At 39.9% G+C, this 27,045-nt stretch overlaps 1 protein-coding gene across 1 annotated transcript; it reads right to left on the reverse strand.

The window, feature by feature from the left end:
• crebrf (creb3 regulatory factor) lies at positions 1–26,465 on the reverse strand. Its single transcript, XM_058627100.1, has 10 exons — positions 26,333–26,465; positions 17,207–17,444; positions 15,892–16,017; positions 14,024–14,199; positions 12,089–13,269; positions 11,759–11,956; positions 11,348–11,537; positions 11,177–11,250; positions 10,824–10,943; positions 1–9,980 (listed from the first exon to the last, which is right to left on the reverse strand). Exons 2-10 carry the CDS (start codon positions 17,213–17,215, stop codon positions 9,862–9,864), a joined length of 2,193 nt encoding a protein of 730 aa, XP_058483083.1. The 5' UTR covers positions 17,216–17,444; positions 26,333–26,465; the 3' UTR covers positions 1–9,861.
• Positions 26,466–27,045: the final 580 nt, after the last annotated feature.

Consider the following 27,045-nt stretch of genomic DNA (forward strand, 5'->3'; position numbering starts at 1 on the left):
TGGGGGTGCTAATGGATTTTATTATTTTGATATTAAAATCAATAAACATAATCGGACTATTGTGGTTACAAGCAAAGTTGTGGTACCAACTCCTGGCTGATACAACAGAGAAATAATAATTTTTTTTATTTAAAAAAAAAAAAAAGAAAGAAAAAAAGAGAAAGAGAGGCACAATAACACAACAGAGATTCTGGGCAGGTGTCTACAGGATGTGGAGCAGCCAGAGACAAAACTGTCAGAAGCTCTGAAACAGAATGAGCTGTTACAGTACAAACCAAAAAAAAAAATGTCTCGTTTTTTTACATTTTCATGCCTGTGCATAAAGCCACCCATTGTGCCTCCAAGAAAAGAAAAGAAAAACACAATGCAAAACAAAAAAGTGAGTTAAAACAAAAGTATAAACCCAGCACGACATTTATTACACAACATAAATATAACAACTGTCAAGATATTGTAATAGAACAGGCATATATGTGAACTACAAATATAGACGTCATTGCTAAAGAGAGGGTCAAGTTAGTTTCAGCAGGATACACTTTCTGCAGGTTTCGCTTTTTTATGAAATTATAATCACCAAGAGATCTATTATAGAGCACTTAGCAATGAAGTACAGCCTTCCTACTGAGACTGGTGAGAGGAACACACACAGGACTAACTACAGAAAGATCCCATGCTGTTGATCTAGTCATATAAGTTACCATACAAGACCAGAAGCATCATAACAATGGCATGTAGCTGTGGAGCTCAGAGTGACCGATACATCCCACATCCTCTACATGTTTGGACTTGTATGGTTGGGTTTCCTATAAAATCGTCTCACTGTCTGTCATTGTTATCAAAAGTGAAAAAGGAAAAGAAATGGAACGCACGTTTCACGTTACATATTTCTGATAACGGTCTCCCACGTCATGCATTTTGGCAAGTCTGGAAGGAGATATAAATCATTGCAGTGTTGGATGATGAGTTGCACGTGAGTAAATATAGAAAGAGGGGGTTTTTATTGTTATTATCGAGGATGTTGTTTGTTTTTTTTTGTCTTTCGCCTGAATAGATTAGTCTGCAGATGAGGATTCAAAAGTCTCCCCATCATTCGTTGCAGAGGAGGGTGAAGAGTCTCTGCCCACCAGCCTTTAGTGACTCCTGTCTTATCTTAGGAGCTCCCTGACGAGACGACTGCGGACCAAAGCCCTTCTGAAGGAAAAACAAACACTCAGAAGGAGCGAAACCTCTCTGGTGCAGCGGTGAAGTTTTCCCAGAAAACATGATCGAACGCTCATTATCAATTTGTCTGTTTTTTTGTCAAATTTCCCCAAACTTAAGTTAGAGAGCGCAGGCAATCCTGACCTGAGCTCTAAGGCTGCGGAGAGTCATGACTTTAAAAATGTATGTCGAGGTTAGATTCTGTTTGCTGAGCCTGGTTTAGGGATTAACTCTCCCTTCTGATCACATCGAACCTCAAATAACACACTCCATGGGCTTCACAGACAACAATTACTCAAAGTCACAATGAAACTTCAAAGAAATGTGAACCTCTGGCTTCTTTTGGACATAGAGAAAATAAAGTGGCATCACTTTTCCAAATAACTCTGATTAAGTTTTTGTCCTCAGATAATTCTGTTAATCTTACATTAGTTGGCTAATTTTAAAGTGCAAAATAACTGTGCATTGAAGTGTTCGGCACTTGACCTCTGTGTTTATGGACTTTCATGTCCGTAACAATTCAATAAATTAAGAGTTTCCAGTCTGGAACTGGCTATTGGCAACAGCAAGGAAAGCTATAAAAATCATCATGATAATACATGCATAGTTTGTTTTTTTTCTCACAATCAATTAAATGTTATTTTAGGGATTCTAAAATGATCCATGTTAACGTTTGAAGGAGCAAATAAATCACAGTAATAGTTATAAAAAAAACGATTTCAAAATTGATGCTTAACTTTTGACGAGTCAACAGCTGTTATGCTAACATGGCTAATTAGATATAGCTTATGTAATCTGCCGTCCATTTTTCCAGCTGATAAATTACTTAATTTTGCGTACAAAAATATCAGAATACAGTGACATAATAATAAGTAATATGAAGTTGATTGAAAGAGGAAATGGCATTAGCTTTAAAATGACTAAAATGATCAACATTTTGTTTACTGGAGTAAAATCTGCAGCTGTAAACTGAATTAATTGACAAATTTCTACATTAAATGTATTTCTGTCAATTCACAATTTCTTAACCTGATCTATAGATTTTTTTTCCCTGTCACTGGAAACAGTTAGTTAAAAATCTGTGTACATCTAATAACATGTTATAAAACTTTAAGACAACACATTTAGCAGTTATGTGATTATAATGACACGTGTGTTTCACTGTGACTCTGATCTGTGTCTGTGAATCTCACGTTGTGAAGTCGCTGACTCAGGACAAAGCCCGCTTCAGCGGAAAAGCTATAAAGTCTCGTTAAAACAAAGAGAGTCTGAATTTACAGGACAAACAAATAAATATCAAAACAAATGGAATGAACACGAGGATCAGGGTAAAAAAAAAGGGGGGCGATAAAATATAATTTAGGAAAACAAAGCAACATTTGAGACTCAGAGCATAAATATCAAACTATAAACTCAATATTTAAAAAAAAAAAGTTTTAAACATAAAAGAAGGACAGCGGCCGTATAAAGATACAACATTCATGATCTTTCTGGATCCTGACAACAATAAGACTACATTAATCGGCAAAGCAGCAGCAGAATTATACCTCGCTATGTCAGCGTACAGCAGTGCAGCAGTCAGACACACGAGACTGACCAGAGTCATCAACAGAAGGAATAATATATGGCTAATACAGCTTTTTAAACGCAGCCATGTTAGCACCCAGCCACTGACAGATTAGCACCACAGTTTACCTCCTGCTCAGTTTGTCGCTTCATTCGCGACCTGCGACTCAGTGCCAACACTGACTTCGAGGAGGTTCTGGCACTTCATAAATAGCAAAGTTAAGGAACTGAAAGTTCTGTCGTGTGTGTTTTCTCTTCTTCTTCTTTTTTTTTTTCTTTTTGAAATCTTACTCGAAAGAGGTCTTGAGAGGCTACAGCACAGTGCCGCACGTCGCGAAACCCAAGGAGAACAATAAGAACGCTTTGTATGTAAGTGAGTCGGTTTTTTTTTTTAAAAAAAGCAGGCCCGAGTCTCCCTCTGCCTCAGACACAGCGGAAGTTTGCTCTTGTCCACATCGAAACACCAGCGGTGATAGCAGCAGCAGCCAAAACAGAAAACACAAGAACGTGGCGTAGTGGGCAGAGAAAGAGTTTAAAACAGAACCAGGTTTCCCAAAACAATTTAGTTCACACATTGTCATTTACGCTTCTTTTTTTTTCTTCTTAGTAAAACTCCACTCATTTGCTGTTAAAACCTGATTATTACAGAAATCTTATTGATTTGGAATTCAATTCTCTTTCTTTTTTTGTTTGTTCTATTTCAAGTTCAGGTTTTGGGAAACCCAGCCCCCTTGTTTCTGTCGGGAAACCCTCTCCAGACTGTCAGAATGTGCAGATTTGTGTTCTCATATATTTGATTAAGGCACCTGGTTCAGCAGGCATCATATTCGAAATATCCTTTTTTTTTTTTTCTCCATTGTACAACCAAGTGCAAGGTGAGAAACGCTGTTGGTCTTTTGACTGTCGAAGGAAAGAAAAAGTGCGGAAAGGGGTATAAAAAAAAAAAAAACTGGGTGTGTGTGGTGGTAATAATGATAATAATAACAATAATAACACACTATAATAATGTCATGGACACCCAAAACCAAAATCTAAAGTCTCTTTGTGCTCAATTCAATAGCAGCAGGTTTGAAATCATTCGACTGAGAGTACAGTGAGCCCAAAAAGTCATGCAACAACAACCTTGTGACGATGAATGTTGGCCAAAATATTCATCCATCTGCAAGAACGGCAAACATCACCAGATTCTCTTAGTTCTGTGCAGGGACTTGGCATTAAAAACATTAAAATAAATAAAACCATTCCAAATGCATCTTTTGTCACAGAGTACACTTCTGTTTATGCATCTAATTAGCTTTTGTTGTTGTTGTTGTTGTTGTTGTTGTTTTAGGGCAACAAACGTCTTTGAATAGGATTTGAAATGTCTCGGAGAAAAATAAAAGTTGAAGCCAGACTCTGAGATTTGACAGTACAGCCAGTAATGAGGTCATTTATTACGATGGTTTTGTCCCCCAAAAACCCAGCTTACGAAGAATATTTGGTAAAAGTGATATTACAGATATAGAATTTGTAGAGAGAGCACAACGCAAAATTTACAGGTAAACATATGAGTAAACATTATCAGAACTTTTTTCCACTGTAAACAGCCGCTAACGTTTATTTTCTGCCATTAAACTAAAGCAAATGGGCTAAAAGGTGCTAAAGTGGACTCCAAAAACCATAATGTATAATGATTTTAATCTTTTGTCACTTTTATTTGAATGAACTAATTGAATGTATACAATCTAAAACACTGCATAAAACCAACAAAACCAAATTTTTCCTCTTGAGGTTGGAAGTTAACATTTTAGGTGATAAAAGTAATGTCCTAAAGCAACAGACTACAGATATATACTGAATTATTTCGGCAGTTATGAGTATGGTCATCGAATGGAATAAAGACCCTTCATTGTATCTGTGCAGTGACATCAAATCCAGGAGTCTGGCTTTTACAAAAGAAAGAATGGTACAATGAACAGTAATGATCATACAAGTCAATAATACAGAAAGCATCAGTCTGTGAATCTGCCTCTGATTGATCCAACATGTCATTAACTGACAGAATCAATGAAAGTGATTGAGAGAGTTTGTCTGGTCTGATGACAATAATCAGCGTTTTTGTGACAGGTGCTAATTTCACTCGTGAATTTTTGATAGAAAAAAAACCAAACACAAAAAAAACCCCCAAAACAAATCAGCACCACGTGAGAGACTACACCAGCTGCGTCTCAGCCGAGAGTCCAAAGAACTGTGGGAGGAAAATGTTTGTTTCAATACCGATTTGGAGAAGAACAGAGAATGTGTTTTAATTCTCGTGACAAATCCGTTGGCCGGTTTTTTTTTCTTTTCTTTTTTTAAACTTTGTGTAGAGATCATTGCACCATAGTGATTGACATTGACAATTCATAACACGCACACACACACACGTACAATATTTTGTACAGAGTAAAGAATGGCGACAATAACTGGAATATAAATATATTTTCTTTTGATTTTCTATGTCGTCACATACAGTATGTCAGATAGAAGAACGATATTACCCTGATTTGCTGAAGAAGAGCTTTATGGATCCACTTAGCTTGTATTGGACAAGAGTAGCACAATGTTACACACTCTATTAGCTTAATAGTTGACTGAATAGGATTTATCAGAAATCAAAAAAAAGAAAAAAGAATAAGGAATAGTTTTACTGGCGTGGATTTTCACTCATTTCCTTGACGGTTTAAAAATGCCACAGAGTCTCCTGGTTTGAATGTAAAGTTGCACAGCTTGCGCCTCTCATGCTAAATGTAAAAACCTGTGAGGACTCTCTCTTGAACCAGCCTCGTGATCGGCAGCAAAACACACGCGACGCATTTCTCCGCCGGCCGTCAGCCAGCGGACCCTTTGACCGCTGCTGACCCGCGACCAGACCGGGGCAAAACCGCGGCTGAAAAAAAGAGGCGTCAAATGCTGTCCCAAAGGAAATGACTCGGCACAATGAGCTCAAGCTTTTGAAGCCGTTTTTCAGGCACGTTCTGCCACGTCTGCTACTTCAATCAAGGTTGTTTTGAGCGAATCAGGCTGAATGGATTTGTTGTTGTCGTCGTTGTTGTTGTTGTTGTTGTTGTCCGTATATTGGTAGAACAATATCATAAACCTCAGGCGCACACCCTGGGACGCTGAATTGTCTGCCGTGTTATTGTTTTTGTTTGTGAAGTTATTTAAGAAGGCAATAAGTGTCCGGATTGAGTCTTCATTTGTAATTGGCTTGCCATACAGTACAGTGATATAGTAACTTCCCCCAAGGCGGCCAGGAAGATCTTTTCAAACGAGCTCTTCCTGGCCGTCCCAGGCTAAAACCCCCTCCTCATTAAGTCACAAGTAGAAATCAGTTTACAAATGATAACAATATAGCTCTCTGGAGAAATGTGTCTACACTGTACATCACCCTGAAGAGGAAGCCAAAGCAGAATCAGTTTTTCCATAGGAAACCTCTACTGAAGGCAAATGGATCATGACGCCAAGGGGCTCAGCATCAGGATCAATGTAGGGGCCCTGGAATCAAAACCCTAATTTTTTTTTAAGACCACAAACACACACTGTCCACACCGTCTCTGACCAGGATATAGATCTATCGTCTCTCAATGCCTGTAGCAATGATTCGCTCTCACGTATCACCTGGCATCACTACGACACTCCAGAAACACGTAGATCCAACCCTCGTCAGGACATACGACTCTACACCTTCTTCTCGCTAGTTTATAGACCTAGCCGCTTCAGGTAATAGACCAATCCGAGCAAGTAGTCATCAAGTACACTTGCAGCATTCACACCAGGCCTTTTAGCAGCAAATGGAAGAAAAAAAATGCTTCTTTTTTTTCTTTTTTTTTTCTCTTTTTGGACAAAGTGCTTTTGTTTTCAAACATAGAAGATATAGTATTCTATACATATATCTAACATTTATAAGATACATATTAACTTATAGTGTATTTACAAAAACGAATCACTACTAGGAAAATAGCTATGGACGGCAGGGGAGAGCAAGTCATTAGGCTACAACTAGACTAAAGAAGTCAAATAAGAATCATGGATACTCGTTGTTCTCCTTTCAGAAAAAAGCACCATTTCTCCCTTTTTAGACAAAATGGAAAACAGTAAAAATATATACTTTATATACTGTATGTAGCACTCGCCGTTATTCAATCACATGGTACACAAAGACCACAGCTCTGCATCACCATCATCATTATGCGAAGGAGCACTTCACACTAACCTGAATTCAGCATCAATAAAGTATTTTTTATTACATTTGCCCACTAAATGCGTGAATTCAGGCCGAATTCTGAAATTCCTGGGAATGGCAGAGTTCCCTCGGAGCAGGCAGCAGAGAGGGACGCATACACAGGCAACATGCATCGTTAAAGGTCGGACACGCTGCCAGTTGGTGGCCCGAACTTTGTAACGCTGTGTGTTTTTAGTGAGCAACAATTGCTGTGGACCAGGCAGATTAAGATGAGCAGGGGAACCTCTGAGGAAGTGATGCCAATCCCAGGAAATGCAGAATTCAACCCGCTTCACGGTTAAAGAAGGAATATGTGTGAAAACCGGGAGGACCAAAAAAAGGCAACGCATAGTGCTGAATCTAGATCAGCCTACGACGGAATCGAGTGGCTTTGGCTTTCTTACAGCGTCTATGACAACACCGCGGCTGGTTCCTCATCAGCCCTCTCATCTCCACGTCCCTATCTGTGCTAAAGACGGCCTGTTCTCATTCTCTTATAGACTCGACTTTAGACATTCGACTGTGTTGCATTTTGTCTGGAATAAATTCTCTGTAACCCAAAACTCCTTCCCTCCATTTGGAGAATCCGACCAGCAAATACTTCCAAACCATCAGGAAAAGCGAGCAGGCAGCTATAATACAAAAATATAACAAGAACCTTTTTTTTTTTTTTTTTTGGTTTTCCTATTTTTCCTCTAATTTTCTGAATGCAAGGAGAAGCTATAGAAATGTTTCATGCTTAAAATGAATCTTGAAAAGTGGCATTTCACCTTTGATAGAGATATATCATTGATGTTTTTCGTATATACAGTACTTAAAAAGACAATTCAGTTAATATTTTGTGGATGAACTAGACCTCGTCTACGTACAGCCTTCTACACAGGAACAAAACATTTTGGTTACTGTTGATGACACTTTGACAAACAAGCAAAAAAAAAAAAAAAAGAAGTAACATAGCTTATCTACTAGTGCTCTTGTTTTTTGTCCTAAATAAGAGCGTTAACACAATTAGCATGTGGATAGAGGAATCAGTTCGGGAATGAAGTGCTTCATAGGCAACTAATTAACTGGAGAACCCCACAGATGGGGTAAAATTTTAGATAAAAATAAAAAGTAATAATAATGAATGTTCCTTTTCTGTACAGAATTGGACCCAAACTAATTTCACAGTTCTATGAAGTTCCCTGACCCTCCCACATTTCTTACATTCAATACGGCGTCAGGTAAGCTGTGCAAAACCTTACTTTAACTGGCTGGTCGCCGTTTTTTTCGTTGCATGTGTCTTTGGTACAAAAAACAATCAAAATATAGTGTGCAAATATTATTTTTTTGTAACTCTTGAACGAAAATATCCGGTAAACCCCTAACCCTTACCCTCAAAGACAAAAGTACCAAAAACCACAAGTAATCTATTGCAGAGCCCTCCTATATACACAGACTCTGTGGCATCACGCAACGAGAGCTTCCACTTGTTTTTATGTACATTCAGAATATCTTTAAACAACTGAAATACACACTAAACCCCGACAGGTGTCTCCCTCCTCACATTCACTAACAATCACCCTCAGTGTAAAGTAGTCCTCGCCTCAAAATGGAACCTCAAGGAGTTCTGTCCAATCACCTCTCCTTGTTCAGTCCCTCTCACATCCTCACTCACACTCACAGAAACACACACATACATAAAAAAGGCACAATGAATAGAACTTTGATCAAACACTAGTATGAACACACCAAACTGTTAGCCTGGTCACCTCTACTGTACAAAAAAAAGGGGAGCCGGTGCTGCTTTTCACTGGGAGACACCTCTATGTACATGTGTGTGTGAGACTGTTGGAGGAGATGGATCACTGTCCGTGTCTTCTTCATCACCACCATGATCTTCCTCACAGTCCACTCCCAGTCCCAGTCCAGTCATAACCAGCACAAGGCCAAAATAAGCACCAAACTACATGTGCTTCCTCTCCACATGGTCAACAACTGAGTCACCAACCCAGCAGGATGCCACATACTGTAGTTTCTCCTTTTTAACTTTCAGCTTCAGCAAGTGCTTTTTTGTTGTCGTTGTTTTGTTTGTGGCATTAATTTGTGAGGAGATAACGCCCACATTTCAACAAGCTGATTGGCAAACAGGGGATGGCAGGAACATATTTAGGCCTTCAATACAAAATATTTCCTGCCACCCCATAAGGCCTCAGAACATGCAGAATTTTTTTTTCCCTCTGCAGCTGTCTTTGCAACCAAAGCTTTTTTCTTTTTTTTTTTCTCAGTGAAGTGCTTTTATCGGTGGGTCAATTTTGAACATCCCACGTTTCGCTTTCGTTGCCATGTGAAGTGAAGCTCTTCGAGGAAATGATACCCGGAACCCTTTTCAACCTTTGATGGTGTAACAGCTCTTCCTCCATCATCAGTATTCCAGTGGTTGCACTCGTGTGACTGTCTCTGTCTCAGCCCTGGAAGTGAACCTCCGACTCAACCAACCCAACGCAATGCTATGTTAAACACATCTAAGAATCACCAGTGGATTTAGGACGTGCTATTAGCTATACACCCGACCATTGTTTGCTTTGAGAGGCGCGTTTCCCAACAGATGCTAATGATGGGTTGGGGAAACGGTGACGGGCCGACTCTGCGTGCAGAATGCAGAGGCAGGAAGCTACGTTGTATGGGCCATACAGGTGCATGGCTGTTAACAAGCACACATACATACACACAACATGTGGTATGTGTGTTTGTGTGACTAAGAATGTGTACATGTGTGCGGGGTTGGAGGGGCATGCAGAGGGGAGCATAGTTACAATGGGACAGCACGGTGGTAATATTGAGTCCACTCCTCTCGGTGGACAGCGGCTTGTCTAGATTTTGGAAGTGGGCACTCGCAGTCCCACAAGTCCTCCAGTGGGGTCGCCGCTTCCTGTGTTCTCCAAGATCTTGTTGACAAAGTCTGACGTCTCCCCAGCAACAGGTGATGCCACTTCACACAGAGACACATAAGCATACAGTCAGACAGTCCATTTTTTTTATGGAAGAGAGAACATTTCTGAGAATTCTGACTTTAATCTCAGAAGTCAGTGGGTTTCAAAATTGTTTTTACATTTGGCCCTAATCTGTACATGTTTAGCTCGTGTGAAGTGTCTGAATTTCAAGTGCAAAGATGATGAACTTCACGTCTGGAATAAGTCTGTTTTTGTTGTGTACTGTAATCTGCAAACTAATTTTGAGAAAATGAAGCTCTGAACTCAATCTGAATTGATTTTTTTCAGTATGTAACTTCTGTTGCCCATACTATTGTTGTTACCCCAAAGACTTACCCATTGTCTCAGGTGAGCCTGTAGAGCTTTATGAAAGGACGACTCTAGGTCCACATTCAAACTGTTCTCTTTCAACATTTGTTTCCTTATCACAACCTCACTCGTGTTTCAGAGAACCTGGGCTAAATCCTTCCTAAAGTTCTCTTTTAATTAATTGTGATGTAAAATGCATCACTCTGTGTCTCCACAGACACAAAAACAAAACACTGTTATACTGACACAGGGAGTCGTGTGAAGCATAGATACTTCAAGCCTTAAATCTAACATAATTTTAGGTTAAAATGTAGGCAACTGAACTGAACTTGCTTTACTAACCATTTGTTATCTTTACAAAGTGGGTCATCATATAAAATACTTTGGAAACACTGTTTTTTTTTTAATCATGATGGCCTTCAAGAAAGAAACTTCAGGTCCCTTTGCCACCGTTTTGGATAACATAAAAAATAATCTGCACAGACATAATCATATGAACTTTACTCAGTAGGGCTACTTTTTTTAATCCTCACCAAGTGTCTCCTGGATGAGCCGCTCCAGAGTGTCAGTCATGTTGGTCGGCCGGGGAGTAGAGTCCTCGACTCGTGCCACAATCTCCTCCTTGATAGTATTGATCACAAAGAGCAGCCGATCTACAAGGACATACAGGAAGATGTTAGAGCTCAGATTACCATGGACACAAAACATCTAATACTGACATACTGTCATTAAGACTTCAATAAAATTGTAATAGTGTTGACAGTATTTGTTTGACATAAGAGTGCTGTAATTATGGTAAAATTACCTGATGATGATTGACATAACTAAGATGTTTTTAGAGGTTGATGAACTTGGTATAAATACAGAAACAGGTGTAGTAACATACCGTATTCTGTACTGAGTCCCCAGAGTTTCACCTTGTTGGCTTCGTACTGGGCTTTCTTTTTCAAACGACAAGCTCTGCAGAAACACATCAGATTGTTGGCATCGCGAAATGTGACACACCGCTCTCGTATCAGCATCTCGACTTCAACCGCTGCATTTGTGCACATTTTACCTGGATGCCAGCTTGTTCTTCTCCTTGCGGGAGCGCGGCCGTGCAGTCAGCGGCAGCTCGCTCACCGGCGTCAAGTCGCTGATCACCTTGTTCAGTTTGCGGAGCTCGGTGCCGATCTGCAGCAACTTTCGCGGATTGGGAGTCAGGTCTTCCACATCTGTGCGACGCGACTTTTTCAACATGTACTTTCCTTCATGGTGAAAAGAAGAAGGAGGAAAGAAGGAAAAAGTTTGTGTAGTCATCTGCAGCTCAACGTGGAGTACTGACACAGCACACGGGATGAAACCTGTTGTGTTGTGGCTGCTACTGTAGAAAATCCAAACCATAACTTCACAAGAATGTATTTTAAACCCTCTAGAAAAAGACATATACATATAGTAGAAGTGTCTGTATGTGTATATGTATGTATACCATGGAGAGGCCCATTCTTCTGGTACAGGTTGCTAGGCAGCGTGTGTCTGTCCCACTCAGAAGGCTTTAGCATACGTTCCTGTTTGGAGGGGGTGAGCTGTTCGCTGTACTCCCAAAAGTAGCGACGCTTGCCTCTTTTCCGGGTAGAGACTCCTGCTGTCAGGCCTTTAATGTCTTCCATCAGCTCCATGTCACAGCCTGAGAGAGGTGAGAGAAAAAGAGACGAGAACTTAAGAATATGTAGGTAAATTAAGGAAAACAGAGAGTAATAATTCAGTGACAATTTGACAGTGATATGTTACACATTAACCAGACTTTAATTGAGGATACCTGGTTCAGAAAAGGCATCACTCATGTCGTCGTCCTTGTCTGCTTCATAGTCATCATCCTCCTCCTCTTCCTCCTCCTCCTCCTCCTCTTCATTCTCAGAAAGCTCATGCTCACTGCCAAATCCTTCATCGTGGTCTTCGTCGTCTAGTTCCAGTCCATCAGCTTCCTCCTCCTCATCTGCCTCTTCCTCATCCTCCTCTTCCTCATCCTCGTCCAGCAGGGCATGGGTTCTGCCGGCCTGTTGGGTGCGGGTCAGGAACAGCGAGTAGTTGTGTTCCTCCTCCTTGCTTTTCTCCACAGCGCCCTCGACAACCAGAACACCAGGACTGCTGCTGCTAGCCACTGCCACAGTTTCACCACTACTCACCAGCCCAGAGGTGCTGCCCTCCAGGGCCTGGTTTGTCTCCACTAGTTGAGGCACAGAGGAGGACCAGCCAACAGGCATCTCTTTCTTTCCTGTCCCCTCTGCCCTCCTCTCAAAGCTTGTCAGGGTGCCAGAGCCACCGGCTGCAGCACCAGGAAATCCCACTAATGTAGCACAAGCTGAAGTGGAAGCCTTTTCGTCTTGGGGCTGGGAGAGAGGTAGAGGTGGAACTGACTTTGGATCTGGCTGGATGGGAAGGGTTGGCTGAGCCTTTTGCACGGCACTCACACGAACTTTAGCTTTCCGAACGAAGTCAGAACCATGGGATGATGGAGCAAGCATCTTGGTTCCTCGCACTGGGGTCTTGCTTTGAGCCTGGCTGTGGTTCTGGGTGAGACTTAGATGGTTCTGGTTCTTAGCCACAGTTTCAGTGCTGGAGGGCACAGGCCTGGTGGCTTTTTGGGAGCCTTCAGGGAAGTCTGGGAGAAGACTGCGGGAGGGACGAGAACCAGATGTGGAGCTTTGGGAGGGCCGTACAGAGCCAGGGCCAGATCCTTGGCCTGGGTGCATGGCTCTCTTACTGTGCCAAGGAAACTGGGAGGGCTGAGTCTGAAGCTGGGGGGTGGGCAGGGTCAGGTCGGCAGCAGGGGGGTAGAGGGTCTCAGACACAGGCTGAGAATCCTCACTATTGAGTTGAGCCAGGGTCGGGGTTCGACTGATCACCTCCTCATCCTGGTAGGGACTAGAAAAATCATCCAATCCAAGGAAATCCACCTCTTTAGTTCCCCAGATATCACAGCTGGCCAGCCGTGTGTATCTGTAGGCACAGAGGCACACAGTGGAAACTTTACTTTACTCATGTATATACAAAGAGTATAGAGAAACAAAGACAATATGTGATAATGACTGATGAGATGAAATTTCCCCGTTCCTCTTCAAAATACTGTCTTATTAAAACCTGTCAATATTTTCCGGGCATTTGTTGAAGCAAGTCAATGAGAATAATTGTGTGGTGGCAATTAGGTTCAAATAAAAAGTGGACATACTCATCTTCCAGTTTGCTGGTTGAAGCTTATCAATAATATACTGAATAGCCACCAGGGGGCACATTCGCTGCTTGTAAAGATAACTCAATTTGAATGGAAGTCTATGGGAAAATATGTCTGCTTCTCACTTCTGGCCTGAGAAGCTAATCCTGACAATCGCTAATATCAGCTCTTCTTTAATAGCACATGTTACGTGCTATTTTTATGTTACTAACCTTACAATGTAAATTTCCCCACTGCAGGACAAATGAAGGACTATCTTATCTTACATCTATTGTTCCCATTGAAAGAAAAATAGACAATAAGATATCGTCCAAAAGAAGCCCAGTAGCAGGTGACTCATGATTCTCAAGGCATCGAAATGGAAGTTAAGACTGTTAAGGGTGACGTTATGACTTGTTGCCACCTTACGAATTAATATCGTGCAGGTTATTTAATAATTATCTATTTATAAGTGATGTCATTAAAAATGGTTGGCCAACTCTAAATCCAATAAGCCCCAGCAATTAATAAATAACCCAGTACCTGGTGAGGTCTTCCCAGTAGGAGTCCCACTGTTCAAACGCTGAGCTGCTGCACACCGTCTCAGTCTCGCCGAAACCCATGAGCTGATCCATGCTGCCCTCAACCTCCTTTCCTCCATCACCGGCCCCCACTACACTGTCCCCACAGGGACTCTGTCGGTGGCTCATGTCCCTATCCTGGAGAGGGAAGAAAAAGATAAAAGGTGAGTCAAGTGAGTTCTGGATTAAAGATGAGAATCTTTGCTATTTAAGATCTTACGTAATTCTTCCAGCACAAAAACTGCACAAACAAACTAACAAATCTGTGATGTTTTGGATCTGTCAGCTACCTGTCAAAATGTAACGCACTTCACCTCTCTGAGGAAAATGTGACCTGTGTTGACGTTTGTCTTAACAGGAGAAATGGGGTAGATCACATCACATCACCGATTTATTTCACACATAGTCAAAGAGTTAACAGGAGCCATCAAGCCAAGCCGCATCTGTCAGTTGTTCACGCTCGAGGGATGAAAGCTCATCCTGCATATTAAAGTGTTACTATGGAGCAGGGACGGTGAATCACTGTTGTTTAGTCTACAGCAGGCAGGAAATAAAGGTGGACACCTGCAGCTGACAGAGTGAGTGGTGACAGGTGATCTGTCTGTGTGAAGCTGCCTCACATCACCCACCTGCGACTCTGGCAAATGACACACACACACGATAAACAATTAGACACGGATCAATGATTTAAATGCCACGCTGGCAGATGGGCTGACCTGACCGCTTTCATTTATTTATTTCCATTATAATGACATATAAATTCATATAGATCGCTGCTTACTTTTAATGCATGATTCAAAATACTGATTCGAGGAGAATGTCTAAAAATGTCTTGATTTTGAAATTTACAAGCAGGTAATGGTGAATACATATTTCTGGTGTTGCAGCAGAGTAAGCACAAGGTACTAATAACATTAAGGCATCCCAGTGAGCCAAAATGTCTTCCTCTACTCTGCATTATTTAAATTCAGTCCTTCATGCATTCCTGTTTTAATTTAAATGATTGTAAAGGTTGTGTAAAAATCATATCCAAGTGTTTTTTTGTAGTACATACAGTGCTTGAATTATATGCTTCCTAATGCTGGTGTACTCTGTATCATATTACCTATTTTTTTCCCATAACAGCTGGAGATTGTCATGCTGAGCTGAGCAACTGTGACCACTCAAGTGTGCTTCCACTGCACGTCGCAGGAAGGTCAAATGTGTTGTTTACCTTGATGAGGTGTGGCGTATCTTGCAAACCACATTCAGAGCCTGTCATCTGCAGCTCTGCATTGATCATCTCACTGCAATAGTTTCTGTTTGTTCTCTTCCTCCCAGCAATCCCTTAAAAGTGACAGCCTCGCTTTGAAAAACAACACGACTAACTGTGATATCCCACTTTCATAACGTAAAGCAGCTTCACTTTTAAAACTGGTTCGCCAGTGAAGAGCGGTAGCAGCAACAGAAACTTCACACAGCTCAACACTGAGGCTGACAGCAATCAGTAGAAAGAAAAGGCTGATATCTGCAAATATGAACAGGAAGTGAAATTATACTCCAAACTACAGAGGCTTTGTTAGATGACTTATGTGTGCACGCACACGTGTGCATGTGTGCCTGTATGCCTATAGTAGCCTGTGAAAACAAACTTTAAAGGGCTTTTTGAAGACTTGGTTTTAGGGTTTGGGTCAGATTTGGATTTACGTTTAGTTGTGATTGATAAAGTTAGAATAAGGGGCCAGGGAATGCAATGTCTATGAGTGTTCTCATTAAGAATTCTGTACAAGAATGTGTGTGTGCGTGTGTGTGTGTGTGTGTGTGTGTGCATTTGTGCGTGCAGTCACTCACCAGTTCGTACATGAAGTCTGGGTCAGAGCTGGTGGCAAGTAGCTCAGTGCTGGTCAAAGCCTGGTCAGCAAATGAGTAGTTCTGAAAGGCGTCCCCAAAGGGAGGCTCCATCCCACTGACGCTGGGCTGCAACACAACAGGAGGAAAAAGGATATTCCAAAAATGAATCAACATTGCATTACATTGTGTGTAATGAAGGCTGACTGATACTGGAATAAACATTTGTGAATTAACACATTAGTCAATGATAATTTTAGAAATACAAAGAAAAAACAACAAGCAATCCTGACACGAGCATTCCGGTTTGTTACTGACGAGGATGTTTTGACGCTAAAAAAGAAACATTGCGAGCAGAGAGCCGCTGGCTGCAAACGTCAGAGATGCAGAATGACACCGAACCTAAAAAGCCTCAGTTCGCCTCTCTAAAGAATCTTGACCAGAGAAGAGGAAACATTTGCCCCTTCAGCAAAGATATGTTTAAATATAAATGATTGAAAAAAAAGAGAGGGGAAATTGACAACGGACCACAACAGACATGTCAGTGTGGATACTTGAGCCAAGGTTAGCCAACGCTCTCCCACACAAGCTCTCTTTTCCACATTTAACATAATGTTTTTATTGTCTGTTATTGTTGTCTTGTTGTTCTTTAATCATGTGACAATTCTAGGCTGCTGCTCTGAAGCAGACACAATTTCAATTTCAAACTTCTGCCTACTGCTAAAACAGGATCATTAACCAAATGGGTTCAACGTGTATAAAAAATAAAACAGATGTTGAGACAATTAAGTTTGTGGATGTGCATGAACACAGTGTAATTCCAGGTATAAGTGCAACTTCTTTAATTTCCACATTTTGTAAAATCTGGCAACCTACTGGATCCACGCTCAAGCAATGTTGATGTGATTACAGGGACAGTTTTAAACACTAAAGGTCGCTGCTGTACATATTCTACATATTATATCACCTTCAATTGTAGTTTTCAATCAGTTTATTGACAGAAGACAACAAACATGTTAAACATGATTTAACAAATCTGAGGCAAAACTTTCACAGCAATAATGTGTTGCGTCTCAAATTGTGTTATAGTGTGTAAACATTATATGTACTGAAACTGGGTTACATTGATACCGAAGAAAATTACACCATGATATATATTGTTATTAAATTATTAACCAGACCTATTAATATTACAATAATATTTCTTGTTGATTTTGCAAGTTTTCAACTGCTGGAAATAATCAAACATTCAGGCATTTGCAGCAGCCAAACACCCGTTTGTCATTAACAGCCTCCCTCCATCTGTCGTCCTTCTTACCTGAGGCATTGCCAGGCACAGCTTAGAGCTCCAGCGGGGGGAACCTCTGGGTCTCCTGTCCAGTCCCAGTGGCGTGACTTTGTCTGATCAGCACAGTAAATTACTGCTGAGTGTGACGATTGCGGCGAGTTGGTGGATGCAGCCTCTGAGGCTGGAAGGGGGATGGGGGTGGGGAGAGGGAGTCAGTAACTGGGCTCTACCTGGTCTGGTCTGCTGTGGCTCTCTGTGTGCTGTAGGTCTGTGGCGAAAAACATAGACAGACAGAGAGAACAGAACAGATCTATTAAAATCAAGCGGAAACAAAGTGACAAGCCACCGAAAATGTGCAGAGACAATTTAACCACAGCCACAGAGTTTGTTTGTTAGTCTGCACGAAACCTTAAGATGTGGAACTGATTGATGATTCTTTCAAACAAAACAAAGAAAAGGTCTGTGACGTGTAATCAAAATAAGGACACGATCGTGAAAAATCAATATAGTAACTGTGAAATCATCTGAATCCATTAACCAATGAACAGAAATGTAATACATGACTGTAATTTTGTTTTTAAATAAAAATAAAATGCTCACTGGTATTTCTATGAATGCATACTGACATCTTTAGGATTTGGTATACGTGAAACACTAGTTAAAAAAAGACTCAATAAATATTTTCACATTTTACAGACAAAATAAAATAAAACAAACACCAAAATATTCATTTGTTTTCAGAGATAAAACACAAAAGACACAAAAGAGATGCAAACTTACAGTGGACTTTAAATAACTTTTTACAGATAAATTTGGATTACTAAATCCCCACACACTTTTGAGTTTTAACGCATTCTTGATACCTCGAATTTATCAGGTTATTTCACCAATTACACAAACATTTTATTGAAAACAAAATTAAGATTTATGAACAAGAAAAAACTGGAAAATGTGAGAAAAGTTGAGAACTATTCCTTTATTATTCCTTCTCCACTGCTTGTATTATAATAAGCAGCTACACAAACAAATGTTTTAAGTGTAGTGCTGCAACTAATCAATTATTTTCATAACTGATCATTCGATTATTTCCTTGATTAACCGATGAGTTGTTAGGCTCATAAGATGTCAGAAAATGTTGATGGATGTTTCCCAAAACTAGAAATGATGATGTTCTAAGATCCACAAACCAAAATGATCAGGTTTTAATGACTTGCTTTTCATACAGAGAAAAGAAACCATAAAATATTCCCAATTAAGAAGTGGAAAAATTTGCTTGTTTTAATTATACATTAAACTAAAGCAGTTAATCAAATAGGAAAATGTAATAATCAATTAATCATTGCAGTCCTAAATTAGAAAAAGCACTCAGTAAGCCCAAACCTCAAATGCACCGTTCTATCAACAAAGGAGATCGGTAAAGGAATCACAAGATCATCAACAAAATCAATCTATCTCTACTTTCTTCCTTGGGCCATGACCTACTCCCACATTTTCATCAAAATATGTTCTTGACTGTTTTGAGTTGTGCTACTCACAAACAGACAAACCAACACTGAAGACGTGCACTATTTCACATTGGAGCAAACTCATCACTGCCCTCTGTTCACTGAAATGGGGAGTGAATTCCGGTAATGTGGTCACTTATGGACTCCAGAATGAGTTTTATTAGAATTGGCCTTTTTTCCATATGACAACAGTCAGGCCTTTTGGCACATGAATAGCCCCTCTATCTTTCAATGAACACAACATGTAAAACAGTGACACGGTGCTGCCGGGAAACCCTGGACTGCTGCCTCCAGGGTCCAGGCCTCCCTGTGTTTACTGATAACTGCTGGATGAGAGGCTGGATCTCCAGCACTGGATCTGAAAACAGCTTTTCACTAAAGCACTTAAAGTTTTCCATCCCGGACAAAACCAACACTTTGCACAAACTAGCTCATGCCACAAAAAGTCAAAAGCCCAAATTCTGACTAATGAAATCCCAGGAAAGAACTGAGTCATCATTTTAAATCGATTTTTTTTTCCCAAAAAAAAAAGAAGAAAAAAAAACACAGGACAAGCTGCAGCTTTACACTTGCCAAATTGTCCCAGTAGCCACTCATAGTAATACATCAAAAATAATCCCCTGCAGCCCAAGATGCATTTTTGCCATAGATGTGTCTAAGAATGTTCACGACACTGGGAGCAAATTATTACTTCTACTGAACTATTCTGATTGTATTCTGAGTCGGTGAGTGTTTTCATCAATGATCACAAAATAAAAACCCAAAAGACGCAGATTTAATCACTTTTATGTGTTAATGTATGTATTTACATACATTGTACATAATTATGTGTCCACTCAATCTCTAACATACATCACTGGAGTCCATTAAGAGTCTTTTACAAACTCTGATGCATTTATTTTCTCATAATTTTCAACATGTTTACATTTTTGCTCGTCTCACACCACCTACCAACTGCACCACAACCATTGGTCCCCCTCTGCTTTTGCATAGCAAACAAATGAGAATCTACATGGAGACATGATGACCCTGGCAGCCAACAGCTGACACACATACAGTACACACACACACACACACACACACACACACACACACCAGTGCCACTCCTCCACAAGGCTGGAGGACAACATCACTTCCCCTCTATGCTTGCTGACTGACTGAACTGAACTCTTCACCCCTGAGATCTGTCCTCGTCTATTTATTCATTTTACATGGGAACAGGAAGTGACAGAGAAAACGTATAGCCACATTTACAAATGCAACACCTCTACAAACACCATGGCACATGCTAACGCACAAGTTTAGGCACATTAAGATTTATGCAAACACATGACCATGGGTAAATTTAGAAACTCGACCTTGCAGACATACAAAGTGAGATTATCATCGTATCTCAGTGCATGTACTTCCTTCCTGGGCAGCTGTGTCTGGATTTGTTTGGTGGCAAAAGTAGAATGTGGAAACACATGGCCTGAACACAACAAAAACAAAAGCATTAATCTAGACTATGTGCTATATTAAGTGAGGAACAGAACAGCGTTCACAACCACGGAGCGAACATGCAGAAACCGAGTCACTGCAATTCTCACCTCTCCAGTCAAAAGCTGCACTAAATTTTTCCAGGAGCTGAGTCGGCTCAATAGCTGACACAGGCTGTGATGTAGAACCAAGTATTTATGACCGAGCATGACAGGGCCCAAAAAATCCTAGCTGCATTTCTTTCTTATGGTTTGATCAAACGTACAGTAGTACAGAGATGCAAGAATTAGATCTTTTCTATTAGCCAATTTTGAGGGATTAAGCTAAAATCAGCGGGAATGTGTTAAATCAGCATTCACTCCCGGGTCAAATCACTCAGCAATACATGAGGCTTTTGATTATTGTTGGGGCTAGGTGTTGTTGTATATCCCCCCCTGTTGGGGAACATACAATTTCAGCTTTCTTTGATAACCGCAATCAACACGGACAGTTAAAGGTGCAGTGTGTAAGAATTAGTGACTTCTAATGGTGAGACTGCAGATTCAAATAAATAAACTATAGTGGCTTTTACATACCAGAGAGGATGTTTGTGTGACAAGCTTCCACTTCAAAATGTGAAATGCACTCTCTGGTGGGTTTGTCTAGTCAGCTGTTGTCGAAACATGGTGGAGTTAAATGGTGGCCTACAAAAAGGAAGGGCGTTGTCGCGACCCAATCCGTACCGGAAACCAAATTTGTTCTACACATGTGCTACTTACTTTATTTACGGCAGTTTGGGGGTTTTCAATAAAGTAAACACTCTAAAGAGGTTGTGATAAGGATTTCTTATTTCATTGAATAGATCTACACCGTAACAGGAGGTAGCTGCACGTTCACACATGCTAAGAACAAATCGTGTTTCCTGTACAGATCGTGTAGTGACAGTTCTTGCTTAAGTACACATGATAGGCTCAATCTGAGGCGACAAAATTTAAATAATTTTTACCATACAATAACAGGTAGGATATTCTGTTTCTATTCTAACTATAGATAACATGATGACGCAGCATCAAGTTTACATGAGTCTGAGTCTGAAACAAGAAACGGCTTCTATTTTTCCAGCTCAGGTAATAAAACACTCTCCTCACTCTCAGTAATTTGATTGACTTTTTTTAATAGGCTGTCGTGATGCACTGTGGATACATCACTCTCTACGGCTGCAGCTCAAATGTTAGACACATAATCTGTCTTCTAATGGAGTTTTGTCTTTTACAATAAGAGCTTTTGGTTTTTTATAGCCTCCACTGACAACTGACTAACATGTGGCGTCACAATGCAATCGGTTCACAAAAATATGATTTCCTGTGTGGATGACAGATTCACACATGCAGTTAACAGGTTCCTCCACCAGCTCATGTATGTGTAGCAAAGTTGAGCACCACTTCACAGTATAATCTGATAGACAGAGAGTATAGTAATAGAAAATAAAATTTACGGGGAAGAGAGAGAAAAATAAAATTCACACATTCTACAAATGAATAATCGGTATTAATACAGCATTTATAAAATGAAATTGTATTTGTATAGCACCAATAACATACATTATCTCAAGGCACTTTTACAAGACCTAACAATTATTACAGAGAAACCCAACAAGAACACAATGAGCATGTACCAGGGGTGTACGAACATCTGCCTCAACCGATTGGGGTAGAAGAAAGGAGAGAATGGTTGTCGGTAGCATACCAGACTAAGTGCCGGAGTTAATTGAATCCCTGTGGATAGAACCAAACTGTCATATGTCATAGAAATGTCACTCTAAAAGATAAACGTAAATCGATGGGTAAAGCAGTTATTATTAGCTATATGACAAAATGTACAGTTCAATGATTAAAAACTTGTTTTTATCCTTATCTCACGCAAAATCACGACAAATACAAGCAACAAATATATGAGGATATTTTTTGAACTGTTGACAAGAAAACTCTGCTTGTCTTCCCAGCTAAATGAAAACAGAGCAGTTGTGACTGTGCTCTGTTAAACTCACAGTTCCTCTATCATGCAAACAGTTCACATTTGCTACCTCACAACACTGGACGTGATCCAAGTAGGACAATCACCAGTGTCTTATTTGGAATAAAGTACCTTCTGATAGTCAGGTCCCGATACCTACAGCGATAATAAGCATGAGATGCCATATCTGTTTGTTAAAACAGAGAAAGCAGGAAAATCTCTGCAAATGGCATGAAAGGTCATTAAGCCACAAATCATATATGTGAGTACAGCATGGGCACAGACAAACAGACACTAAAAGCTCACTCAATGCCAAGTATGCTTACAGGTTTGTGTTATTAATTATTAATTTATATGGCTTTTTGTGCAGTAATACTGCTGGTGTGTAATAAACAGACAGAGCTACATTACACTGTTATTGATTAAATATTGACTTTCAGTTTTCTTCACCACTTGACAAAGAAAGGTGTTCATCCTAGCAAGCGGTATAGCAACTTCACATCGATATTATTACAACGCTGCTGTTTGATTTGACCATTTTTAAGTGAGTTATCAGAGAAAATGTCTGAACTATGTCAGTATGTATATCATGATGTTCAACAGACTTGATGCATCAGTTAATGGGTCATAAATAGAGAGACCAGGATGCGCTACAAGTGCAAATTCTTTCTTCTGTTCTTAGCAACTCTAGCACCAGAGTGTACAACTCATTTGCAAATTTACAAAGCAAACCTACTGTGATTGGTTTACTGTTCTAACTTCTTAATTTCAAGAGTTTGGGCTTCTCCAATTCCTCACACTTTAGTTAACTCTGCAGCTCAGAATCACAAGACTCAGTGTTCAGCATTTGAGAAACAACAAGAAAAAATTTTTTTTTCTCAAATGTCTTGTTTTGTCCACAGAGCAAGAAAAGCTTAAAATATTCTAATTTAAGAAGCCAAAAAGTCAGATAACTTTCATTCATTGTCTATCACTTTATCTTCCACGCGAGGATCGTGGGGAGCTGCAGTCAATCCCAGCTGATCCGGGGAGAAAGGCAGGGTCCATTGCAGGGCCACCACACAGAGACAAACAACCATTCACTCTCACACCTACAGTCAATGTAGAGTGTCAAATTAACCTCTGCATGTTTTTGGACTGTACAAGGAAACCAGAGAATCCAGAAAAAAAACTCATACCCACATCAGGAAAACATGAAAACTCGGACAGACCGGTTTCACAAACCCACATTTTTTTTGCTTAAGGCAACAGTGCTAGCATGACAGCGTCAATTTAGTAATTCACTAATAATCGATTATTCGATTGTTGTTTCAACCTTAGGTGGGATGTCATTACAGTCATTACAGTGTGGTGGTAAATGACTGTTTTCACAGTGCACATTTAAAGTTGTCAAACACAGGTGTAACTATCAAATATCCTTAACTAAGGGATTGAAAATTTTGTGAAAAACTGTTATCTCCACCTATGCTTTTTCTGACAAGACAGGTCATAGCAGTGGTCAGGATGCAGGGTGGGTCATCATTATGTCTGCTATTTTAAAGATTCATTTATCTAAATTATTTAGGAACTATTACAAAGTCACTAAATAAATAGTGGGACTAGTTGGGTAACAATTGATGCTATAATAATCTGATCATTTGACAATAGTTTTTTTAAATGAGTCCTCTAATCTTTACAGAAATTAAATGTGAAAATGCCTATGCCAATGTCCCTGAGGATAATGGAAGATTAATACATTATTTTGTCAAACCAAATCAATAATATTTAATTGAATATAATAAATCCAATAGCAGCAGAGAAACAGAATTGTGTGGCTTCTGCTTCAATAATTAAAAATAAAAAGACTATACAATTTGTGGTCGAATCATTATCATTGTGTTTGGCTAATGACTGGAGCACAGAAAACATAATGACAACATGCATGAAAGACTTAACTGGTGGTTGTAAAATTTGTATCTCATCTTGATCTTGTGATTTTCTCAACATTAAGAATACAATTTGAACATAAATTTTCATGTGAAAAATTGTGTATTTAAATCAACAGTTATGTTTAAAACCGTAATGCGTAACTTTTAAACGTAAACAAACGTCCCACATTTAAATCAGTGTCAGATCAGTTCACAGAAGGCGGATTATGCCTATCTGCTCCACATGACTCTATATTTTGTTTGATGTCAAGACAGTCGGAGGCAACAGAAACACAAAGGAGCGACAATGAAAAGTGAATCCTACTACCCAAAAAACCCAGTCGTTCAGCAGTTTGACGGGATAAACACTTATTGTTCTGCCCTAGAGCTGCTTGTACACACAAACACTCCCTCAGTCAGGTCTGATAGTTTTGCTTTGACATCGCCTATTTTCAGACAAAGGATGCAGCATACAAATAAGGTTATATGTTTCTTTTCTAGTAGACCAAACAGGCAGAACAATAACATCATCAAAACGCCACTAAAAGTTACATACTGTAGCTCTAAATGCTGATTTGTTTGCACAAAAGTTGAAGTGAAAAGGGTTTATTTGAAGCAACAAAGAATAATTCAATTAAATAGGAATATATAGAATTAATTTAACCCACATGATTATATAACTGACGTGTGAAATCGGCACAAATATGTTATTTAAATGTTGTTTTCTTCCCCACTGTTACAAAGCAATTGTAATGGACGAGCAGCTCTGGTAGTGACAGTGCATCTGCAGATGAAAGCACAAAGGGCTGCAGTTTCCCAGAAAAAAAAAACCTTATATAAAAGATCCACAATGCCAACACATAAAGACAAACATGACACAGAAAGGTGTGAAAGGGTAAACAGATAAAACCTACACATATTCATAGAATCATCTAAAAAAAAATATATCTCTTCTCCTGGAGATGCATTCAGTTGAGGATGCACAGCTTAACAGCACAAGCAACCACATCACAACAAACACCACTCTCGTGTAAGCAGGTACGTGCAGTTTACAAACGACCCATAATAAACACCAATAAAGACATAAAAGTCACCAGTATGTCTCCAGTCTCTGCACTCAGCACAGATCCTCAGCAAAGCATAACAAACCTCAATCTAACACGCTGTGCCAACACCCACGTAATCTCCCCTTCCTATTGGTCCGTCGAAGACAAAGCCCCGCCCCTGCGAGCGTCTGACTGGCTGCCAGAGCTGTCAATCACGGGAGAGCTGCTTTATAACAAACAGCCTTTTTCATCCTAGGTTGAGGCAGAAGATAAACAAGTTGGAGGCCTACATTGTGCCCGTGGCCTACATAGCCCCATATTTAACACATTTACAGCCAAATCTGCCACTTTACCAGCACAACCTGAATTCGTAAATTGTTAGCATTTCCATACACAAGGAGATGCGAACTATAACGATTATGTCAAGTCAAGTTAGTGGAGGAAAAACAGTTAGAATATTAATTTAGTTTTTTTTAAATCATATTATAGAAATCATATACGACTGTGTAAATATAAATCAGGTTAGGGTGTTTGAGTATTTGAGGTCACATGGAAAGTTCTGGCTGTGTCGAGTTTTTTTTTTTTTTCCTCCAGCAGCACTGAGTGAATGTGTTTGGGGTTGGGGGGCGTGTACCTCGAGCTGCTCTATCTGCAAAAAAGTCAGCATATGGCCTTAAATTACCACATTTACGCTCTTTTTACCGGAAATACACATCAGTAATGACACAAAAGACATATTTGATCCGTTTTAAGCCTAATATAAAAGACACGGGGTAATTTAAAGATACAGTCCAGAGCTAATAGGCTTACATAAGAGCAGCTTTTTAAGCGAGTTAAAGGAGAAATATAATTTTCTAATTTTTTTTTCTATTAACTGAGGGTTATTTTTAATATTGACAGGTTTAGCCCCAACATGTAAGGACGCGATCTCAGCCTGGAGCTGTTAGCAAGCGAACACAGTGACAGAATACATATGTGTGTGTATGTAAACACAGCACACAGACAGCGTTAGCTTCAACCTCCTGTGTGTTTAAAACGCGGAACACACTGGCTGTGTTTTTCCTTTCACCCACCGCAGCTTCCCCGTGAGTGAGTGAGTAAGTATGGCCTCCGTCCGTCCGCCCCCTTCCTCATCCCAGCTGAAGCCCGATACACAACAACTGACCAAGCTGCCGTTAGCTGCGAGGCTAATCCTCCACAAATACACACCAAACCGCAGCCACTCACCTCAAGGAAAGTCCCCTCACGCGCCTCTCCTCGCCCGGGACCTCTGTGTGCTGTCGAGTTGGAGGTAATAAGGCCCACTTTTCAATGGAGTCTACACGCTGCCGCAGCTCTATCGGGTTTGTTTTGTTTTTCTTCTTCCTGACGGGTTCCTGGAAGGCGCGTGACTGCCCGACCACGTGGTCCGCCACTGAGCCAATCGGAGCAAGAGGCTCGATGAAAACACTCAACATTTCACCATTACGCTCAGTAATAATAATAATAATAATAAAATCTCATAATAATAACAATATTTTTGCACACTTCCATATCAGCACATTATGTCCATGTTTTATAACCAAATATTACAAAAAATAGAAGTAAAGCAATACAATATAATAACAACAGGAGGGTTATATATCCCATGAAAAATAGACCCATGCCTCTAATAAACAGAGCAATATATATATAGTATTACTATTATTAGTATTACTATTTCTAGTTTTTGTAATATTTGGTGCTTTCTTTCCAGTAACTATATATATCTTAATCTGGCATGTATATTAATAAAGCTTAATAAAGTACTTTGATCACATATAACAATGATGTTATACATGATTAATATTTATTATGGTTAATTTTCAATAGACATAAAATATGTACAATAACAAAAGAACTATCTAAATTCTCACTAGTGAACCGAACAGAGTGAAGGCTGAAGCTAAAGCTTCTTTAAT

Source organism: Solea solea, chromosome 4 (assembly GCF_958295425.1).
Source record: "Solea solea chromosome 4, fSolSol10.1, whole genome shotgun sequence".
Lineage (NCBI taxonomy): Eukaryota > Metazoa > Chordata > Actinopteri > Pleuronectiformes > Soleidae > Solea > Solea solea.